Consider the following 20201-nt stretch of genomic DNA (forward strand, 5'->3'; position numbering starts at 1 on the left):
TTTTCCTGTGTTGTTTTATATTCTCGTTTTATTTTCTCCTTTTTATCATTTTTGTGTTATTTTATCTTTCCTTTTTAGTTCCTCTGTCCGTTTTTTTCTTTTCTAACTTTTCTTCGTTTTTTTTCCTGTTTGTTTGTTTTTTTCTCTTCATAATCATGTGCAATTTTTTTTTTATTTTATCTTTTTATTTTTAGCCAAAGTATTTTGATGTAGATAGAAGAAGCATTTATTTTGATATATACCCACGTTCTCTCTCTCTCTCTCTCTCTCTCTCTCTCTCTCTCTCTCTCTCTCTCTCTCTCTCTCTCTCTCTCTCTCTCTCTCTCTCTCTCTCTCTCTCTCTCTCTCTCTCTCTCTCTCTCTCTCTCTCTCTCTCTCTCTCTCTCTCTCCCCTACGAATTTCTCTCATTTTTTCATTTAATCCACACGTTTTATATACTTTTTTTACTCTCTCTCTCTCTCTCTCTCTCTCTCTCTCTCTCTCTCTCTCTCTCTCTCTCTCTCTCTCTCTCTCTCTCTCTCTCTCTCTCTCTCTCTCTCTCTCTCTCTCTCTCTCTCACCTGTACAGTGCAATAAGGACTAACACATGATTACTGACAACAACAAGCAGGAGTTACGTAATACAAGTAACGCTGTAAACACTGATTAATGAAGACTTATATTCTTTGGTGTGTTTTTTCCATTAATTGTGTTGCCTGAGAAGGAGAAGAAGGAGGAGGAGGAGGAGGAGGTTGTTAAGTGGAGGAATGAAGGCTAAAAGCTGGGAAGAAGAATAGGTAAATAGTAAGAGAAGGAGGAGGAGGAGAGGAGAAAGAATACAGGTAGAATGCTAAAATGGTGGTAAAGCAAAAGAGGAGATAGGAAGAGAAAGAAAAAGGAGTATAGAATAAGAATAGGAGGAGGAAGAGAAGGAGGAGGAGGAGGAGAACGAATAGAGGTAGAAGAAAGGAGGAAATAGAGGAAGAGAAACAAAGAGGAGTACATGATAAGAATAGGAGGAGAATGATATATGGAGAAAAAGAAAAGAGGAAAAGAAAGAAAATAGTAGTAGTTGTATTTGGAAGAAGAGAAGAAGGGAAATGTTTGATTGAGATAAAAGAAAAAATTAAAGAAAAATGTAATAGCAGTGTGAATAGGAGAAAGATGAAGAGGAGGAGAGGAAGAGAAGAAATAGGAGAACGAGGAAGAATGTTAGATAGAATTAAGAAAAGAAAACGAAAAGAAAAAGAAAACGGTAGAAGTAATAGAGAGAGAGAGAGAGAATCATAGCATTACCACCTCTCTCTCTCTCTCTCTCTCTCTCTCTCTCTCTCTCTCTCTCTCTCTCTCAATAATAGTAAAAAAGAAAGATGGGAGAAATGAAAATTGATAAAAGTAAATGAAGGAATAAGGATAAAGAGAACGAAAGAGTAATTGGAAGAAATATGCAAAGAGAAATAGAGAAAAACAAGATAAAGAAGGGAAATGGAAGAAAACGGTGATAATAATGATAATAGGTGAGAATAATAAAAAAAAAAAAACGAAGGACAGAATCAAGAGAGAAAAGAAAAAAAACAACAGAAAACAAGAACAACAAAAAAAAGAGGAAACGGAAAGAAATGAATAAAAGTGAATAAATAAATAGATAAACGGGAACAAGGGAACGAGAAGATAAAAAAAAAAGGGAAACAGAGAAGAACGAAACAAAAATAGCAAACAAATGAAGGAAGGAAAAAAAATAAATGAATAAATAAATAAATGAAATGAATAAATGAAAGAACAACAAACAAACAAAGCAATAAAATAATGAAAAAATAAGAAAAAAAGAGAAAATAAAAGAAAAATATAAGAAATCAAGTCCATAGAGAGAGAGAGAGAGAGAGAGAGAGAGAGAGTACAACGAAAAAAATGAAGTGAATGAGTGAAATGAAAGAAGGAAAAAGTGAGAGAAAGAAAGAGAAAGAAAAAAATGGGAGAAGGAAAAGAAATAAGAGATGTAGAAATAAATAAATGAGAGAGAGAGAGAGAGAGAGAGGGAGAGAGAGACGCAGCAATGGATACAGAATGGGAGTAAATTGAATGAATGGGGGCTAAATGGAAGTGGCAGGGTTGCGTGTCCCATTAAGTCCCATATCCTTGCCAGCCCCATAGTGCCCTCCATTCCCGAGTGTCCTTCCTATTACCAGAAGCAACAGGAACTCTCTCCCATCAGTGTTCAAACAAGACTCGTACTTAGAAACACCCTGCCCTTAAAAACGCTCCACTCTCTCACCACGACTGTTTTCCAAGGCCACAGAGATGACCTGCCGGGTTTTCAAGACGTTTCTCCTATTGATAATGTAGAAATCGTGTTAATTTTTCACTAGAACCATAAAAAGTCTCTTAAAAACGCTCCGCTCCCTCACCGCGACTGTTTTCCAAGGCCACAGAGATGACCTGCCGGGTTCTCACGACGTTTCTCCTATTGATAATGTAGAAATCGTGTTAATTTTTCACTAAGACTATAAAAAGTCTCTTAAAAACGCTCCGCTCCCTCACCGCGACTGTTTTCCAAGGCCACAGAGATGACCTGCCAGGCTCTCAAGAGTGTTTCTCCTGTTGGTAGTGCAGGAATCATGTTAATTTGTCACTAGAATCATTAAAATGCTCTTAAAAACGCTCCGCTCTCTCACTACGACTGTTTTCCAAGGCCACAGAGATGATCAACCAGGTTCTCAAGACTGTCAATCCTGTTAATAATTAGAAATCGTGTTAGTCTGTCACTCGAACTAAAAAAAAAAAAAAACACTTATAAATGCTCTTCTGTGTTTGATAATGTAAAAATCGTATTGATATGTCACTATAACTATGAAAAACACTTAAAAAACGTTTTGCTCTCTCTATGTCTGTTTTTTCAAGATTACAGACATGATAACCAGGATTCTTAATTAAGTGTAATTCTCCTGTTCTTGTTAATCAGTGACTAGAACCATAAAAAAAAAACCTTTAAATCTCGTGTTATTCCATCATGATTATCTTCCAAGGCCAGAAAGATTATCAGATGGGTTGTCAAGAGTTTTCTTTTGTTAATAATCTAGAAATGTTATTAATCTGCCACCAGAACCATAAAAACAGTCTTCTTAATGCCTTTTCTGTTCAATAATGTAGAAATCGTGTTAGTCTGTCACTAGAACCATAGAAATACTCTTAAAACGTTCTGCTTTCTCACCAAGACGTTTTCAAAGGCCACAGAGATGACTTGTTGGGTTTTCAAGTGTTTATCCTGTTGGAAATGTTGAAATCGTGTCAATCTATCAGTAAAACCATGACAAAAAACTCCTTTAAAGCTTGTATTACTTCATCACGAATGCTTTCAAAGGCCATAGAGATGACCAGCCGCGTTCTCAAGTGTGTTTCTCCTTTTGATAATGTAGAAATCGTATCAGTTTGTCTCTATAAACAAAAAAACACTTATAAATATTCTTCTCTGTTTGATCATGCGGAAATCTTTTTAATATGTCACTGAAACCATAAAAACGCTCTTAAAAAAATTCTGTTCTCTCATCGTGACTGTTTTCCAAGACCACAGGGATAATTAGCAGAGTTTTCTAATGTGATTTTCCTGTTAATAGTGTGGAAATATTGTTAATTTGTCAGAAGAATCATAAAATAAAAAAAAACAAGATTAAAAGCACTCCCCTCTCACCACGACTGTTTTCTAAGGCCACAGAGATGATCAAACGGGTTCTCAAGACTGTTTTTCAGGTTAATGATATAGAAACTTCATTAACCGATCGCTGTGCCCGACAAAACACCTTAGCAAACCTCAGTAATCACCACTGCAACATGTCAAACTACCATCACCACTATCATCACCACTTAAAAACACCAATAACATACAGAGCACTTATTCAAACTACCATTAACACCAACAAAACACCCTTGAAAACACCACTTAATAATAGAACATTCATTTAAACTACCACCAACACCATCAAACACCCTTGAAAACACCACCAACACATAGAACACCCACCCATTCAAACTACCATTAACACCAACAAAACACCTTTAAAAACACCACTTAATAATAGAATATTCATTTAAACTACCATCAACACTCTTGAAACACCAACACATAGAACACCCAAAAACTACCTTTTAAAAACACCACTTAATAATAGAATTCATTTAAACTACCAACACCATCAAACACCCTACACCAACATAACACCCACCCATTCAAACTACCATAACATTTAAACACCACTTAATAATAGAATATTCATTTAAACTACCATCAACACCAGCAAAAACTTGAAACACCAACAATATACATAACTCCCATTTAAACTACAACTAACACCACCAAAACACCTATAAGTAATACGACACCCATTTAAAATACCACCAACACCACTAATTTACTTGAAAACATCAGTAATATACATAACACCCATTTCACCCCTTCTGTACAACGCTGCGTCTCTATATTCATTCTACTACTATTTGGTGATTTTATACAGCTTCAGAAACTCATGTGGGGAATAAAAATAGGAAGACTCTCGCCATTAATCTTCTAACTTCCATAAACCCTTCCTGATGTCAATGAAATGACCTAATCGTACACAAATCTCAAGGTAAAAATGTATCCCAGTACTGAAGGGGTCAAACTTCCACTAACACCATCAAATCACCCTTCAAAACCAACATAATAACTCTCAGAACACATTGAAAGCCGCTCAGAAACTAGAAACCCCGCAGACCGCAGTGACGGAGTAGGAACCCCAGCAGTGGAGCAAAGAGGGGGCGGTAGAGGACGTGTATCATAAGGTGCAGCTCGTGTGACATTGACTAACTGACGGGCTGTTACCGCCACCGCGCACCCGCTTTGATCTCCGCCCCGGGTACCAGTCAGCGTACTTAGGGTCGCGTTCAGAAAGGTTTTGCTCTCTCTCTCTCTCTCTCTCTCTCTCTCTCTCTCTCTCTCTCTCTCTCTCTCTCTCTCTACGACTGATTTTTTTTAAGGCCACAGAGATGATTAGGTGGAGTTATTTAGTGTAATGTTAATAATGTAAAAATTTCGTTACTCTGTCACTAGTACCACAAATAGCGCTCAGTTCTCTCACTGTGATTGTTTTGAAGGCCTACATAAATGATTAGTAAGATTCATTAGTGTTTCTGTGGTTCATAATGTAGAAATCTCGTTAATCTGTCACTAAAACCATAAAAAAAAAACTCATAAACGCTCTGTTTTCTCACTGCAACCGTTTTGAAAGCTTACATAGATGATGGGCTGGGTCCTCTAATGTTTCCTCTATAGAAATCTTTTTAATCTGTCACTAAGACCATAAAAAAACACTTATAAACGCTCTGTTCTCTCATTATGGCTGTTTTCAGAGACTATAAAAATAATTACCCGGATTTGCTAGTGTTTCTGCGGTTCATAATGTAGATATATCGTTAATCTGTCACTAGAATCGTAAAAATACCCTTAAAAAACCCGCGTCACTTCATTACGACTATTTCCAAAGGCCACAAAACTGATGAGCCGAATTCTCTAAGGTGTTTTCCTCAGTGACAATACATCAATCTTGTTAATCTGTCACAAGAACCAAGAAAACATCCTTAAAAACCCGCGTCACATCAACTAGACCCTTTAAAAAGTAATGGCGATGCGGTGCAGAAGAAATGTCTCAAAATATAACCCTTACTTTACACTCTACAGTCTACAGTCTACTCTTCAGTCTCTCCCGGCCAACTTAGTCACTCCAGGTAAAGAATGCGATAAAGGAGAATATGAAGAAATGTGAGAGAAAGATGGGGAAATAAATGTGAGTAATTTACATGAGGCGAATGTCAATGATCTATAAACAAGGGAGTCAGGAAAGCTGTAAGAAGCCTTTATGTGGCAGTTCCTGGGTGAATACTTGGCTGGCATACAGGAACACTTCACTCTCAACACGACTGTTTTCCAAGGCCACAGAGATGATTAGCGGGGCTTTTACATGTGTTTCTCTTGTTGATAATGTAGAATTTTGTTAATCTGTCACTTAAACCGTACAAACACCCTTCATTAACCCACTGAGCACCATAACGCATTTCCATATTCATTCTGCTTACTACTTGGTGATTCTATACAGCTTTAGAAACTCATGTGAGGGATTGAAATAGTAAAGACTGTGGGGATTAATCTTCTGACCTCCATAGACCCTTCCTGATGTCAATAAAATGGTCTAAGCGTACACAAATCTCAAGGTCAAAATGTGTTCCAGTACTGAAGGGGGTTAAAAATCATCGTAACATTAACTAAAGTCTCTTGAAAGAATGGAGGTGTTTCAGAATATAGGCTTTTGTCAGAACCACGGTGTCTTGAGGATGGGAACGCGAGATTTGAACATGCTGGGGAGTGACTTGTTGTGATTCTGCTAATTCTGATAACCAGTGTGTCTTTTGCGTATGAAAGAGAGAGAGAGAGAGAGAGAGAGAGAGAGAGAGAGAGAGAGAGAGAGAGAGAGAGATAATAACAAAAGAATAACAATGGCTTGATGTGATGATAAGGACGAAAGAAGAAAAAAAAAGAGAAATTTAAAAAGAAAACAAGGAAAAAATGAAAAAAACAAGAAAAAAAACAAGAAAAGTACTCTCGATCGTACACACACACACACACACACACACACACACACACACACACACACACACACACACACACACACACACACACACACACACAGAAAGGGACTCAGTTTAAAAAGGTACGAGGCTGAGAGGGACTGAGAGAGATTGAGAGGGGCTGAGAGAGGGACTGAGAGGGGGACTAAGCTAAAGAGAGGTGACGGGGGAAGGGCAGGGCTGGGCTTGAGGGGTCATCTGGGTGGCTTGGGGGTGGTGGGGGTGTGCACTAAGACACAGAGAGCCGACACAGCTAATTGTTCACCAGAGGACGCTGTAAACAGGGCGCCAAACAAGGCATTTCCGTGATTGCCTGATCCACTTGGACCTCGTGTTAAAAGGGGGGGTGGAAGGGGTGGAGGAGGGGTGGGGGCGGTGGCAGTGATACCTCTCTCTCTCTCTCTCTCTCTCTCTCTCTCTCTCTCTCTCTCTCTCTGGTAGTTTATCACGCAGCTATATTTCAGAACTGTTAATCTTTTCTCTGTTACTGTTTCTCTCTCTCTCTCTCTCTCTCTCTCTCTCTCTCTCTCTCTCTCTCTCTCTCTCTCTCTCTCTCTGTGTATGTCTGTCTCTTTTTCTCGGTTTTTCTTTTCCTTCTATCATTCTGTTCATCTCTCTCTCTCTCTCTCTCTCTCTCTCTCTCTCTCTCTCTCTCTCTCTCTCTCTCTCTCTCTCTCTCTCTCTCTCTCTCTCTCTCTCTCATTCTCTCTCTCTCTCTAGACACATACATTTCATTCACACATCATATACTACCACCACCACTACCGTCCACCGCCATCGCCACCACCACCACCACCACCACCACCACCACTACCACCACCGCCACCACCGCTGAAGGTAATCATGTGGAAGACCCTAAAAGATCTCCATCCTGTAGGAAGAACCAGGGTCCCACAGCCGCGTCAGGAGTACCCGGAGGAGGAGGAGGAGGAGGAGGAGACGGGTGGTGGTGTTATCTGACTGTGCAGGTTGTCTGTACTTTTCTCCTTGTTCTTCAGTTAGTGGAGATAAGAGAGATAGAGACATAGAAATATACAAGACAATTAATATTAACCCCTTCAGTACTGGGACGCATTTCTATGAGTATTGGGAATGATTAGGCCATTTTTTTTTGACATTAGGAACGGTCTATGGAGGTCAGAAAATTAATGGCCACAGTCTTCACTATTTCAATCCCCTACATGAGTTTCTAAAACTGTATAAAATCACCAAATAGTAAGCAGAATGAATATGGAAATGTGGATTAGACCTTTTTATTTACATTAGCAAGGGTTTATGGAGGTAAGAAGATTAATGGCCACAGTCTTCACTATTTCAATCCCCTACATGAGTTTCTGAAACTGTATAAAATCACCAAATAGTAAGCAGAATGAATATGGAAATGTGGATTAGACCTTTTTATTTACATTAGCAAGGGTTTATGGAGGTAAGAAGATTAATGGCCACAGTCTTCGCTATTTGAATCCCCTACATGAGTTTCTGAAGCTGTATAAAATCACCAAATAGTAAGCAGAATGAATATGAAAACGATGCATGCTACTGAAGGGGTTGAAAGATAACATAAAAGATAAAACGTTGGCGATTATCCTCTTTGTTGTTAAGAAAGTGGAGATAGAGAGATAGAAATAACAAGGAAAGATGAGAAATAGAAATATAAGGTAAATATGATTAACTAAAAAAAATAAGAGAAAACAAAAATGAAAATAAAGATAAGCATCTCTATATCTGAGGAATTAGTGATAGAAAGAGAGATAAGAAAAGAAAATAACGAACATGATGAAATAACACAGAAATAAAGATAACTTCGAGATAACAAGAATTTAAAGATATAGAAGAACAAGATAAATGAAAAGATAACACATAGAAATAAAGATAACTTGTATATACATCTATTATTGATGAGAGAGAGAGAGAGAGAGAGAGAGAGAGAGAGAGAGAGAGAGAGAGAATGAGAGAGAGGGCTGCCTTGGTACAGTGGATCCATGCCTGCTTTGGGGTCCGAGGGGTCTCCAAGCGCGCGGGTTTGAATCCTATCCACGGTCCGAGTGTAGGTTGGGCTTCCTCACTCTGGGCAACGGTTTCCTAGCGGGTGGGCTTTGAGATAGGAGGTACCACAAAAAACATCCCCTTTAGCCCATAAATTCCCATGAAAAGCCCACATCGTATAAATAAAGAGAGAGAGAGAGAGAGAGAGAGAGAGAGAGAGAGAGAGAGAGACAGTAAATATGAAAAAAAAAATAGCAAGTAGGAATAGGAAGTTAACATTTTTTATTGAGGAAATGAACGTTAAATAAAAGAGAGCAAAGCAAATATTAAAAAAATATATAAAATAACACATGAAAATAAAAATTACGATTGTTCTGTTATTGAGAAAATGGAGATATATGGAAAGATAAGAAGGATTTAGAAAGATAAGAGGAATTTAGAAAGATAAGAAGGATTTAGAAAGATTAAGAAGGATTTAGAAAGATAAGAAGGATTTAGAAAGATAAGAAGGATTTAGAAAGATTATAGGAATTTAGAAAGATTAGAGGAATTTAGAAAGATTAGAGGAATTTAGAAAGATAAGAGGATTTAGAAAGATAAGAAGGATTTAGAAAGATTAGAGGAATTTAGAAAGATTAAAGGAATTTAGAAAGAAATGAAGGATTTAGAAGAATAAGAAGGATTTAGAAAGATAAGAAAACAACAGACATTAAAAAGACAAATGGAAAAAGAAGACAATTTTATCATGTTAGAAGAAAAGGCTGACCCAGAGCAACAAAAAAAAAAAAAAGACAGAAACCACCCACTTAGTTGCCAGCCCCCTTGCAGGAGAGAGAGAGAGAGAGAGAGAGAGAGAGAGAGAGAGAGAGAGAGAGAGAGAGAAGTTAGCCAAAAGAAAGAGATAAACGTTTTGGAACCTCCATCTTAAATAAAGTCAAATGATAGGAATGCATGCGTGCTTTGGGGTCCGAGGGGTCTCCAAGCGCACGGGTTCGAATCCTGTCCACGGTCCGAGTGTAGGTTGGGCTTCCTCACTCGGGGCAACGGTTTCCTAGCGGGTGGGCTTTGAGATAGGAGGTACCACAAAAAATATCCCCTTTAGCCCAGAAATTCCCGTGAAAAGCCCACATAGTATAAATAAAAAAAAAAAAAGATTAGGAGAAATAGGAAATAGAAGATCAAGAGAGAGCCATAAGTGATAATAACATAGCAAACAAGAGATAAGAAATGGAGACAGAGAGATAACAAGATTAGGAACAATGGCAAATAAAGAATAAGGAAAACCAGAAGATGTGTTAAACAAGAGATAGAAAGAATAATAGGATAAAAACTAGATAAACAAATGATAAGATGAAATAATCAAGGTTTGCTCTACTTTGGCTGACATTCTTTCTTCCTTTCTTTCTTTTTTCCTTCCTTTTCTTCTTTGCTTTCTCTCCTTTTCCTTCCTGCAGTGCAAGGAGAGGAGGAGAAGGAGGAGGAGGAGGAGGAGGAGGAGGAGGAGGAGGAGGAGGAGGAGGAGGAGGAGGGAGGCAAGTGGAGGGAAGGAGGAAAGAAAGGGAAGGCAAGTAGGAAAATGCTGATGACTAAGAGAGAGAGAGAGAGAGAGAGAGAGAGAGAGAGAGAGAGAGAGAGGAAGAGGAAGAGGAAGGAAATGGAAGAGTGAGGTACTTTCATTTCCTCCTCCTCCTCCTCCTCCTCCTTATACTCCTCTTCCTCCTGCTCCTCCTCCTCCTCCTCCTCCTCCTCCTCTTCTGTCACCTCGCTTAGTGGTGACACAGAGAGCGAACAGGAAGAAGGAAGCGGAGGAGAAGGAGGAGGAGGAGGAGGAGGAGGAGGAGGAGGAGGAGGAGGAGGAGGAGGAGGAGGAGGAGGAGGAGGAAAATGAACATCAGCAGATCTTTTGGCTCTTCCTAGGCTGTTTACTAATGAAGAGGATAGAAAACTAAAGAGGAGGAAGAGGAGGAGGAGGAGGAGGAGGAGGAGGAGGAGGAGGAAAAAAAGAAAAGAGAAGGAAGAAGAAAAGAGAAATAAAAGAAAGAGAGAAAGAGAAGGAGGACAAAAACTTTGAAGATAACGAAAGAGAAAAAGAAAAGAAAGAGAGAAAGAGAGAAAGGAGAGGAGAAGGTGGAGAAAAAGGAGGAGGAGGAGGGAAAGAAAAGAGAAAAAAGAAGAGAGAAAGAAAGAAGAAAAAGAGGACGAGGAGGAAAAAAAAGGAAAATATCATTGGAGACAACAAAAAAGAACAAGAAAAGAGAGAGGAGGAAGAGGAGGAGGAGGAGGAGGAGGAGGAGGAGGTAACAAACAAGGTAGGAGTTGGGAAGAGTGGAGCGCTGGTGTTAATGGTGTTTTTAACGATACAACCTTGAGATGAGAGAGTGGAGAGGGGAGAGAGGAGAGAAGGAGAGAGGAGAGGAGAGAGGAGAGAGGGGAGAGAAGGAGAGGGGAGAGAGGGAGAGAAATTTCTGGTATCGTGACAAGTTATGTATCTTTGGAATCATTCTGTCTTGTTTTCTTTCATTTCTTTTTTGTGAATTGTCTGTTGGTTTTATTTTATCTTAGTGTGTGTGTGTGTGTGTGTGTGTGTGTGTGTGTGTGTGTGTGTGTGTGTGTGTGTCATTTTTCTCCTTTTCCCATTGATTCATCTCTAAAACCTATAAATAAGGATAACTATTGATTTTCCTTTCGTTTTCTTTTTTCAATCACACACTTCGAGAACTTAAGAAACCTTCCCTTTTCACCTTTTTTATCATCTTCCTTTCCTTTTTCCTTTACTTCCATGGGGCACTTAAAGAAAGATTGTGGGAAAACTAACCATTTTTTCACTATTTTCATTCTTCCACCAATACTTTCCTGTCTGTTCGTGAGACAAAATAAAAAAAAAAATTGATGCTGTTTGTTTTTCTAGTCGTTTTTGGCGCTCTTTATTTTCCTCGGAGGCCAATTTCGTTTATTTATTTATTTATTTATGCATTTTATTTATCATTTACCCTTTCATATGGAGATTATGCGTACTAACAGCGGTGGTGGTGGTGGTGGTGGTGGTGGTGGTGGTGGTGATGGTAGTGGTAGTGGAGGTAACGCGTCAATGGTCTACTTATGCTGATGTAATGGTGGTGATATATTCCCACACACACACACACACACACACACACACACACACACACACACACACACACACACACACGTTTGCACAAAGTAGTGAAGAGGGGGGGCGGGGTGTGTGAGTGAGCGAGGTGTGAGGCTTGGCACGCTGGGAGAGAGTGAGAGGAGGGAGAGGTGAGTGTGTTGGGGGGGGTGCGGATGAAAGGGGAGGGTAATGCGAAGGTATATAAAGGGCGGGTTTCGGGGGCGGAGCTTCAGTCGCTTGCTACGTCAAGAACAAGAAGGTCATGAAGTTGGGCGTCCTGTGTCTGTTGCTGTGTCTCGCCTCTGCACAGAAGCACGAGGCTACAGGTGGGTAGAGGCGGGCAGGGCGAGGACAGGTGGCTAAAGACAAGGTGGCAGTGAGGACAGGTAGAATAAAACTAGATAGAAATTTGGATGAGAATAATTTGAAAAGAGAACAAGAACAGAAAGGTGGATAGAAATGGGCAGGGCGGGGACAGGTGGCTGAAGACAAAGTGAAGACAAGGACAGGTAGAGTCAAACTAAATGGGAACTTGAATTATGATAGTTTGAAAAGAGAACAACAACCAGGTGGGTAGAGATGGGCTGGGCGAGGTAGCTAAAGACAAGGTGAAGACGAGGACAGGTAGAAAAAAAAACTAGATGTGAACTTAGATGATAAAAATTTGAAAAGAGAATAAGAGCAAGGTGGGTGGAGGTGGGTAGGGAGAGGACAGGTGGTGAAAGACGAGTTGGGCACGGGGACAGGTACGATAAAACTTGATGGGAACTTGAACGAGAGTATTTAAAGAGGGACGAGTACGAGGCAAGTGAAGACAGGCAGCTGAAGACGAGGTGAAGACGTGTATAGTCACTCAAAAAAGCTGGTATAGGTGTCTGTGTGTGTGTGTGTGTGTGTGTGTGTGTGTGTGTGTGTGTGTGTGTGTGAACATTCCCACCGCTTTTCTATTCGTTCATAAGTCCATAAGTTGATTGCCATATTGCTTACAATCATTTACAGTATTATGGACAGGTGTCTACATAGTGCACATGATAAAGAGGACCTGATACCTGGCCTACATGTGCCTAATCCTCTTATGTAACTGAAATATAAAGTTTTGAAAAGTGACGGCAAGAACAAACACAAAACATAAGAGACGATTCAACTCCATCTTAATCTCACCTTCCCAACAAAATTTTATGGAAATGAACTTTGCCCTTCATGTATGTGTCCGTGTGTCCTTCGATCTTATACAACTAGAATTTTAGGATTTGAAAGAAGATAACAAGAATAGACACGAAACATATTTACCAGACAAATCGGACTGCATCTTAACCTCACCTTCCCTATGAAATCTAAGACATCGAAAGAACTGACTTTCATAAACGTGTGCTTTGATCCCCTTATGCTATCAAAATATAAGGTTTTGAGAGATAGCGGAGAGAACACGATTCATATTGACGAGACAATTCAACTGCATTTCATCCTTACCTTCCCTATGAAATCCTGTCCAAAGAACTCTGACCATACATCTGTGCTACGATCCTCTTAAATGACTAAAAGGTTTTAAATAAGGTAATAAGAACAGACACGAAGCATACATTTACGAGACAATTGGATTAATCTCACCTACCCTATGAGATCTTAGACATCGAAAGAACTCTGTCCTTCATGTTTGTGTGTTACGATCCTCTTATGCAACTTAAAAGGTTTTGAAAGAAGATAGCAAGAACAAACACGAAGGGTATTTACTGTATATTGGACCCCATTGACTTCACTTACTCTATGAAATCTTAGACATAAAACAAACTCTACCCTTCATGTTCGTGTGCTGCGATCTTCTTACACAACCAGAATTGCAGGTTTTGGAGGAAAATAGCAAGAACAGACATGGATCATATATTGACTACTAGACAGTCTTATCCTTACTGCGTTATGAAACCTTATCGAAACAACTCTACGATCCCTTCATGCAATTAGAATTCAGGGTTTTGAAAGACAGCAAGAATAAACACGAAGCATTTTTACGAGACATTTGGACTGCATCTCATCCATACCAGCGTCATGAAATCTTAAGACATCAAAGCATCTCTAATCTTCAGTTCAAATACTAGACTAAATGTAAATAGATGACTGACAAACATAGTCCTTTTTTGCTTCATGATATCGAGACAGTTGTGGCGTGTGTGGGGCGTTCGACAGACTCTCCTTGTAGAAAGAGGTGGAGAATGCACACACACACACACACACACACACACACACACACACACACACACACAGACGAATTTCATGAGTATCCAACAAATTATATCTCTAAAAATAAATCTTTCCTATGTTATTATTTGAAGAACATGAAAGAAACTGCATAAAAAGTCATTAAGTCATTAAGTCCCAGTGTGAATGCCTGCCTATATCCACTTTTCCCTGTAAATTTCCCTCTATTCCCCCTCTCGGTCTTGTGTTGGGGTTGATTGACCTGAGAGCACAGTTTCCCATGCTTTGTATATCATCTTATTTCAAATGGATGTGTGTGTGTGTGTGTGTGTGTGAGTGCATGTGTGTGTTTGAAACATGATTCTTTGATCAATATACTTACTACTGCTACTACTGCTACTACTACTACTACTAACTACTACTACTACTACTAACTACTACTACTACTACTAACTACTACTACTACTACTAACTACTACTACTACTACTACTAACTACTACTACTACTACTACTACTACTACCAACAACACTATCATGACTCTGTGTGTGTGTGTGAGAGAGAGAGAGAGAGAGAGAGAGATCATTCATTAACACCCTCATTGAGTGTTGACGCCATGTTGAGTGCGTGCGTGCGTGCTTGGGAAGATGCGTCAGTGTGTGCGTAGGAGTGTGGGCGGCGTAAATTGTGAGTGTGGCAGTGTGGCAGTGTGGCGTCACGGTCAGGGTGAGGGAGGGTGTGATACAGACACTCGTCATGATTGGTACTTGATTACTGTGTTATGATGTGTCCTGTGTGTGTGTGTGTGTGTGTGTGTGTGTGTGTGTGTGTGTGTGAGGCAGCATCCCCCATCCTCGGTACCTTCAGGGGGCCAAACAGTAAACAAACAAAGGGTAGGATCAGCAGGCAACCACCGGGGGCCTGCTGCGTCGTAATGGCGGAGCGACACAACCCCGCCGCGCCGCAGTGGAGGGCGGCGAGCGGCGGGCACCAGGGAGCCTCATTGTCGCGTCCTGGCGGCTGCGTCCTCTATCAGCTACTTCCTGCCGCCACCCACACCCGCCCTGTCACCATCACACCCGACAAGGCACCGCGCCACACTCCCTGACCTGCTGCCGGGAGCCGCTGCCCAACCGTTAAAGTTTCATGACCAGCTGACTGTACCTTAAATTTCATTATTAACTGACTGTACCTCTAGAAATTTCCTGATCAAGTGACTGTACCGCTAACAATTTCACGGCCAACTGACTGTACATCTAATCAACTGACTGTACCTCTAAAAAATTCGTGACTAACTGACTGTACCACTAAAGATTTCATTATCAACTGACCGTTCCTCTAATGACCAACTGACTGTGCCTCTAAGAATTTCATGACCAACAGACTGTTCCAAAAACTCGTTCTTGTGTTACTTTTTCATAAGGAAACTGCAAAAAATGTCACTATGGCTACACGTGTGAGGATTGCCTGCCTATGTTCACTTTCCATGTACACTTCCCTCTTGTTCCTCTCTTAGTCTTGTGTCAAAAAGGATCTTACTGAATTTTGCTCTTCGCTTCACCAGAACTATCTAATGCCTTAACCTCTTCAGTGCTATGACGCGTTTCTATACTCATTCTGCTTACTATTTAGTGATTTAATACAGCTTCAGAAACTTATGTGGGGATCAAAATAGTGAAGATTCTGGCCATTAATCTTCTGACCGTCATAGACCCTTCCTAATGTAAATAAAATCGTCTAATCACACCCAAACTCATGGCAAAATTGCGTCCCAGTGCTGATGGGGTTAATATTAGCTACCACTTCTGTTCCTCGTCCTGCGGTGCGTTGTATGAAGTCTCCTGTGATCTGTCCTCGCCAGTGTTGCTTCCTTTGATTCGTAATTATCTCAAGGTTTCTTCGTTAATTACCTCAGCGTTCTGGCTCATTCATCATACTGGGGCCTTATCTTCAACTCCTGGCAGCACGTGTACACAGACTAGTGCGCAGGACTAGGCACGTATCCTCAAACACTTCTCTGCTTCACCTCCACTGTTTCAAAAGGTTTTACTTAAATTTATACCAGTTCTTTAAGGAGTTTTCTCAGTTTTAGAGGCAGAGTGACAAGATTTCTACATTATCAACTGGAGAAACACTCTTGAAAATCCCGCTAATCATCTCTCTGCCCTTAGAAAACGGTCATGGTGAGAGAGTAGAGCGTTCCTCAATACGTACACTAGAACGAAGCTGCCAACACACCTCGGGGCTTTCCTCACCTGTGACCCTCTTCTGTGACCTTTACCTTCTGGAAGTATGACAGTGTGACCTAATAGGACTAATACTGTGACCTTGAAGTGGACGAAACATGTGACCAAAAAGGAGAGACGTTGTGGCTGATGTGCCCATGTGCCTCAGGGTATGATACTATGACCGCTGGCAGGAATGACCACGTGACCTCGGGGGATGATGAGGCTGACGTCACTATTGCACATGAGCATGGCATTATGTTCCCCATGTTCCTGCAATGGGCGATGGTGTGCTGAGTGAGGGAACCAGTAACTCATGCCCTACTGCTTCCCTGGCACTGCGACCTGGGTGGGTGAGGGGCGGCCTGGCGGATAAACTTACGGTTACAGGAGTCTACAATCGCATTTGGTCTTTTCATGTCATTTTCCAAGAGTGGTGAAATGATATCTGAATTTAGGATTAACTTACTGCAGAAGCACCGCAGCAGGCAAACCGAGGCGGTGGTGGTGGTGTTGAGGGCAAGTATGTGCCAGGCTGCGGTGATGTCCTTGGGCGCCCATCTGGCCATCTGTGCCCGCCATTGCTGCCGCCATCTTGCCGCTCTGTACCCATGTCACTCAGCGAGGGGGTGTGGGGTGGCGAGGGACTGGGCACAGGACCATGGGTGAGGTAGGGGGCGGGGGGCAGGGTGTGAGGCAGAGCGGCAGGGGTGCATGGCGTGGACAGAACAGGCAGGGGATTTCAGGGGGGAGGCCAGGGGGCAGAGGCCCCAGAGGGGAGGAGTGGGCCCGACACTCACCGCCACTGTGTTTCAGATGAGGCTTCCAAGGAGGCAGACCAGTGGACCAGCGATGAGGACACCTCTCTGCGCGCCGCCGCCAGCCACGCGCCCTCCCACGCCCTGAGCTCCGAGGAGGACGACGATGACGACCTGGACCTTGACTCCGAGGAGGAGCCGCGGGAAGCCAGCGAGAAGTCCAAGGTGGATACCGAGGACCACTATGTGTACGAGTACGATGACATGGATGACATGTACGAGGACGACTACGAGGACGAGGGCGAGGAACGTATCAAGAGAAAGGTGATCTTCGGCGGCGGCGGCGGTTACGGCGGCGTACAGCGCGGCAGGGGCGGCGGCGGCGGTGGTGACCCCTACGGACGACGCCGCGGCAACCACAACTACCACGGCCCGGACTACGGCAACTACGGATCGTGGCCGTACGGGCGTGGCGAGTACGTGGACACCACCTCCTTCGACAACCCCCGATCCGAGGCCCAGGAGCCCACCACCACCACCACCACCACCACCACCCGCCCGCCCCAGACCCGCACCCCCGCCAGGTCCAGGGCATACGGCATCGTGCGCTCCTCTCCCGGTGACGGGGACGTGCCCAGCACCTCCGGCAGGAAGTCCAAGACTGGCCGCCGCGAGACCAAGAGGAAGCTGCCCAAGGACCTCAAGTGGGAGATCGCCGAGTACGCCCTGCAGTACGGCACGCGGCAGGCCGTGCACCACTACTCCCAGCAGGTCGGCAAGCGCATCAGCGAAAAGAAGATCGAAAAGTTCGTGCGGCGGTACCAGCAGCGGCAGGAGCGGGTCGAGGCGCGCCAGAACTAGTCCCTGCATCCGCCTTGACGCCTCGAAGCCTCGAAGCCTCGAAGCCTCGACGCCTCGCTGTACATACTTCCGTCAGACACGCTGGCCCTCCAGAGAGCGCCGCGGCGCAGCGCAGTGGGCGTCTCTGGAGTTATTTACAGTTAACTTAAGTCCCTGAGGGGCGCTCCTATAGCCACGAGGTCCCGCAGGACGAGTAAGCTAGGCATCCTTGTTGCTGTACACCAGGTAAGCTTCCCGTTCACACTCAGCCAGCCGCCAGGGGAGGGGATCGCGTGCATCAGTGGGGCAGCGCGGCCCAGGTGTGGTCGTGCTGCCGTGCTGCGCGAGAAGACGTTCGCGCCATCAAGCTCTCTCAGCCTCGCATGTTGCCGTAGTCACGTAAGCTGTATTACCTCACACCTTGTACCTGGAAGAGAGAGAGAGTCAGTCTTCTTGCTGCCGGTAATGGAAAGCACACTAGGAGGATCGCGCCCCTCAGCACAGCGTCCCTACTTGCTTCGTTTTGTCAATCATAAAAAAAAAAGAAGAAAAAAAGATCCCAGGACCATTCGCAGGTTAGGATTGTTGCAGGCTTTCATATTCAGACCAATGATATTAATGCTAAGTGAAGTGCAACGAATAGGTAACTTATAACCCGTGTAGTGTAAAAGGTTTCCCTTGCAGCGCCTCACCTCGTCCCTGCTGGCGTGTGTGTGTGTGTGTGTGTGCGTGTGTGGCTCAGCTCATCACCACGCCGCCACCACACACACACACCTTGTCACTGTTATTGTTGTTATTATTTGTCTTGTTTCCTTTTCCGAACAGGGTACAAGGAAGAGGGAGAGGAGAACGACAAATGTACGTAAAAATGAGTTCAAATACAAAGGTACATGTCGGGCAGGTGAGGTGATTGTAGGGACAGGTGAGGTGAGATGCCGCTGAACACCTTTGCTTATTGTGCATATAGCTTTGACTAGTGCCTGTGTAACCTGTGTCTTATATGAGGGTTTTGACGTGTGTGTGTGTGTGTGTGTGTGTGTGTGTGTGTGTGTGTGTGTGTGTGTGTTAAATTCACAAAACTTGGTACGTATTTTTGTTATATTTACTTTATCTCCCCACAATCAGTATAAAGTCAACACGTGCACGTACAATAAATCTCAGACACGTGTCAGAACTAAGCACGTGCGAGGTAACCACAAGTCACGTGCATCTGAAACACTTTAGTTCAAATTCTGGTACATTCATTTTTCCTCCCATAGTTTTCTGTCCATATCTCTTTTTTTTTTATCCGCGTCTTCCCGTCCATCCGTGTTTCCAGCTGTCTGTCTTCCTGCCAATCCGTCTTTCTGTCCTTCTTACCACTAATACAGAAAAAAAATTACGAAAAACATTATTTAGAGAGAGAGAGAGAGAGAGAGAGAGAGAGAGAGAGAATGTGCGTGCGTGCGTGCTCCAAGGCGGTCACCCATCCAAGCACTAACCAGACACTTCGTTGCTTAACTTCGCTGATCGGACAAGAAGCCGTGTGTGTGTGTGTGTGTGTGTGTGTGTGTGTCAGAAGTTTCCACGCATGTCAGACCTCGTGTAGCTCTTTAAGAATATTTATGATAGTTTGTTTATAAGAGCAAATGTTGTACTCTTCTATACGTGTGAAACCAAAATATAACACTGAGCAAAAGGGTGATGCTTTTATCCTTCCTGGTCACAGCGGAGTGGGTTGATTTCTTGCAGTATTACCTAACAACCTAACACTAACCTTACCTTACCTTATTAACCCCTTCAGTGCAATGATGCCTTTTCATATTCATTCTGCTTACTATTTGGTGATTTTATACAGCTTGAGACTTATGTGTTGGATTGAAATAGTGAAAAACTGACCATTAATCACTTCAATACTGGGAGACATTTTTACCTTGAGATTTGTGTACGATTAGATAATTTTATTGACATCAGGAAGGGTCTATGGAGGTCAGAAGATTAATGGCCACAGTGCTCACATTTAGATCCCACACATGAGTTTCTGACGCTGCAGAAAATCACCAAATAGTACGCAAAATAAATATGGAAATGTGTCATGGTAGTGAAGGGGTTAATCTTCTAACCTCCATAAACCCTTTCTAATGTTAATAAAATGGTCTAATCGTACGCAAATCTCAAGATAAAAATATGTCCCAATTTTGAACGGGTTGACTGAATGCTAACCTAATTCAACCTAATCAATCCGTCTTTGTGGAAAGTGTCTATGGGGTGAGGGCTGGCAGTGGTGGTTTCATGGGACTGGCAGGGGTTTGACAGGCTCCAGTGAAAGGTATTGGAAGTTTGTAATGGTGTTTTCATGGCTCTAGTTGTAGATTTGAGAGTTTCTGTGTGTATTTTCGTGATTCTAGTGGTAGTCTGACAGTATTTGAGGGTGTTATCATGGTTCTTGTGGTAGTTTGTC

At 42.5% G+C, this 20201-nt stretch overlaps 1 protein-coding gene across 1 annotated transcript; it reads left to right on the forward strand.

Moving 5' to 3' along the window:
• Positions 1–11977: 11977 nt before the first annotated feature.
• Positions 11978–19440, forward strand: LOC123498007. The gene is made up of 2 exons (XM_045245083.1): positions 11978–12072; positions 16980–19440. Exons 1-2 carry the CDS (start codon positions 12009–12011, stop codon positions 17780–17782), a joined length of 867 nt encoding a protein of 288 aa, XP_045101018.1. The 5' UTR covers positions 11978–12008; the 3' UTR covers positions 17783–19440.
• The last annotated feature ends 761 nt before the right edge of the window (positions 19441–20201 follow it).

Source organism: Portunus trituberculatus, chromosome 7 (assembly GCF_017591435.1).
Source record: "Portunus trituberculatus isolate SZX2019 chromosome 7, ASM1759143v1, whole genome shotgun sequence".
Taxonomy (NCBI): domain Eukaryota; kingdom Metazoa; phylum Arthropoda; class Malacostraca; order Decapoda; family Portunidae; genus Portunus; species Portunus trituberculatus.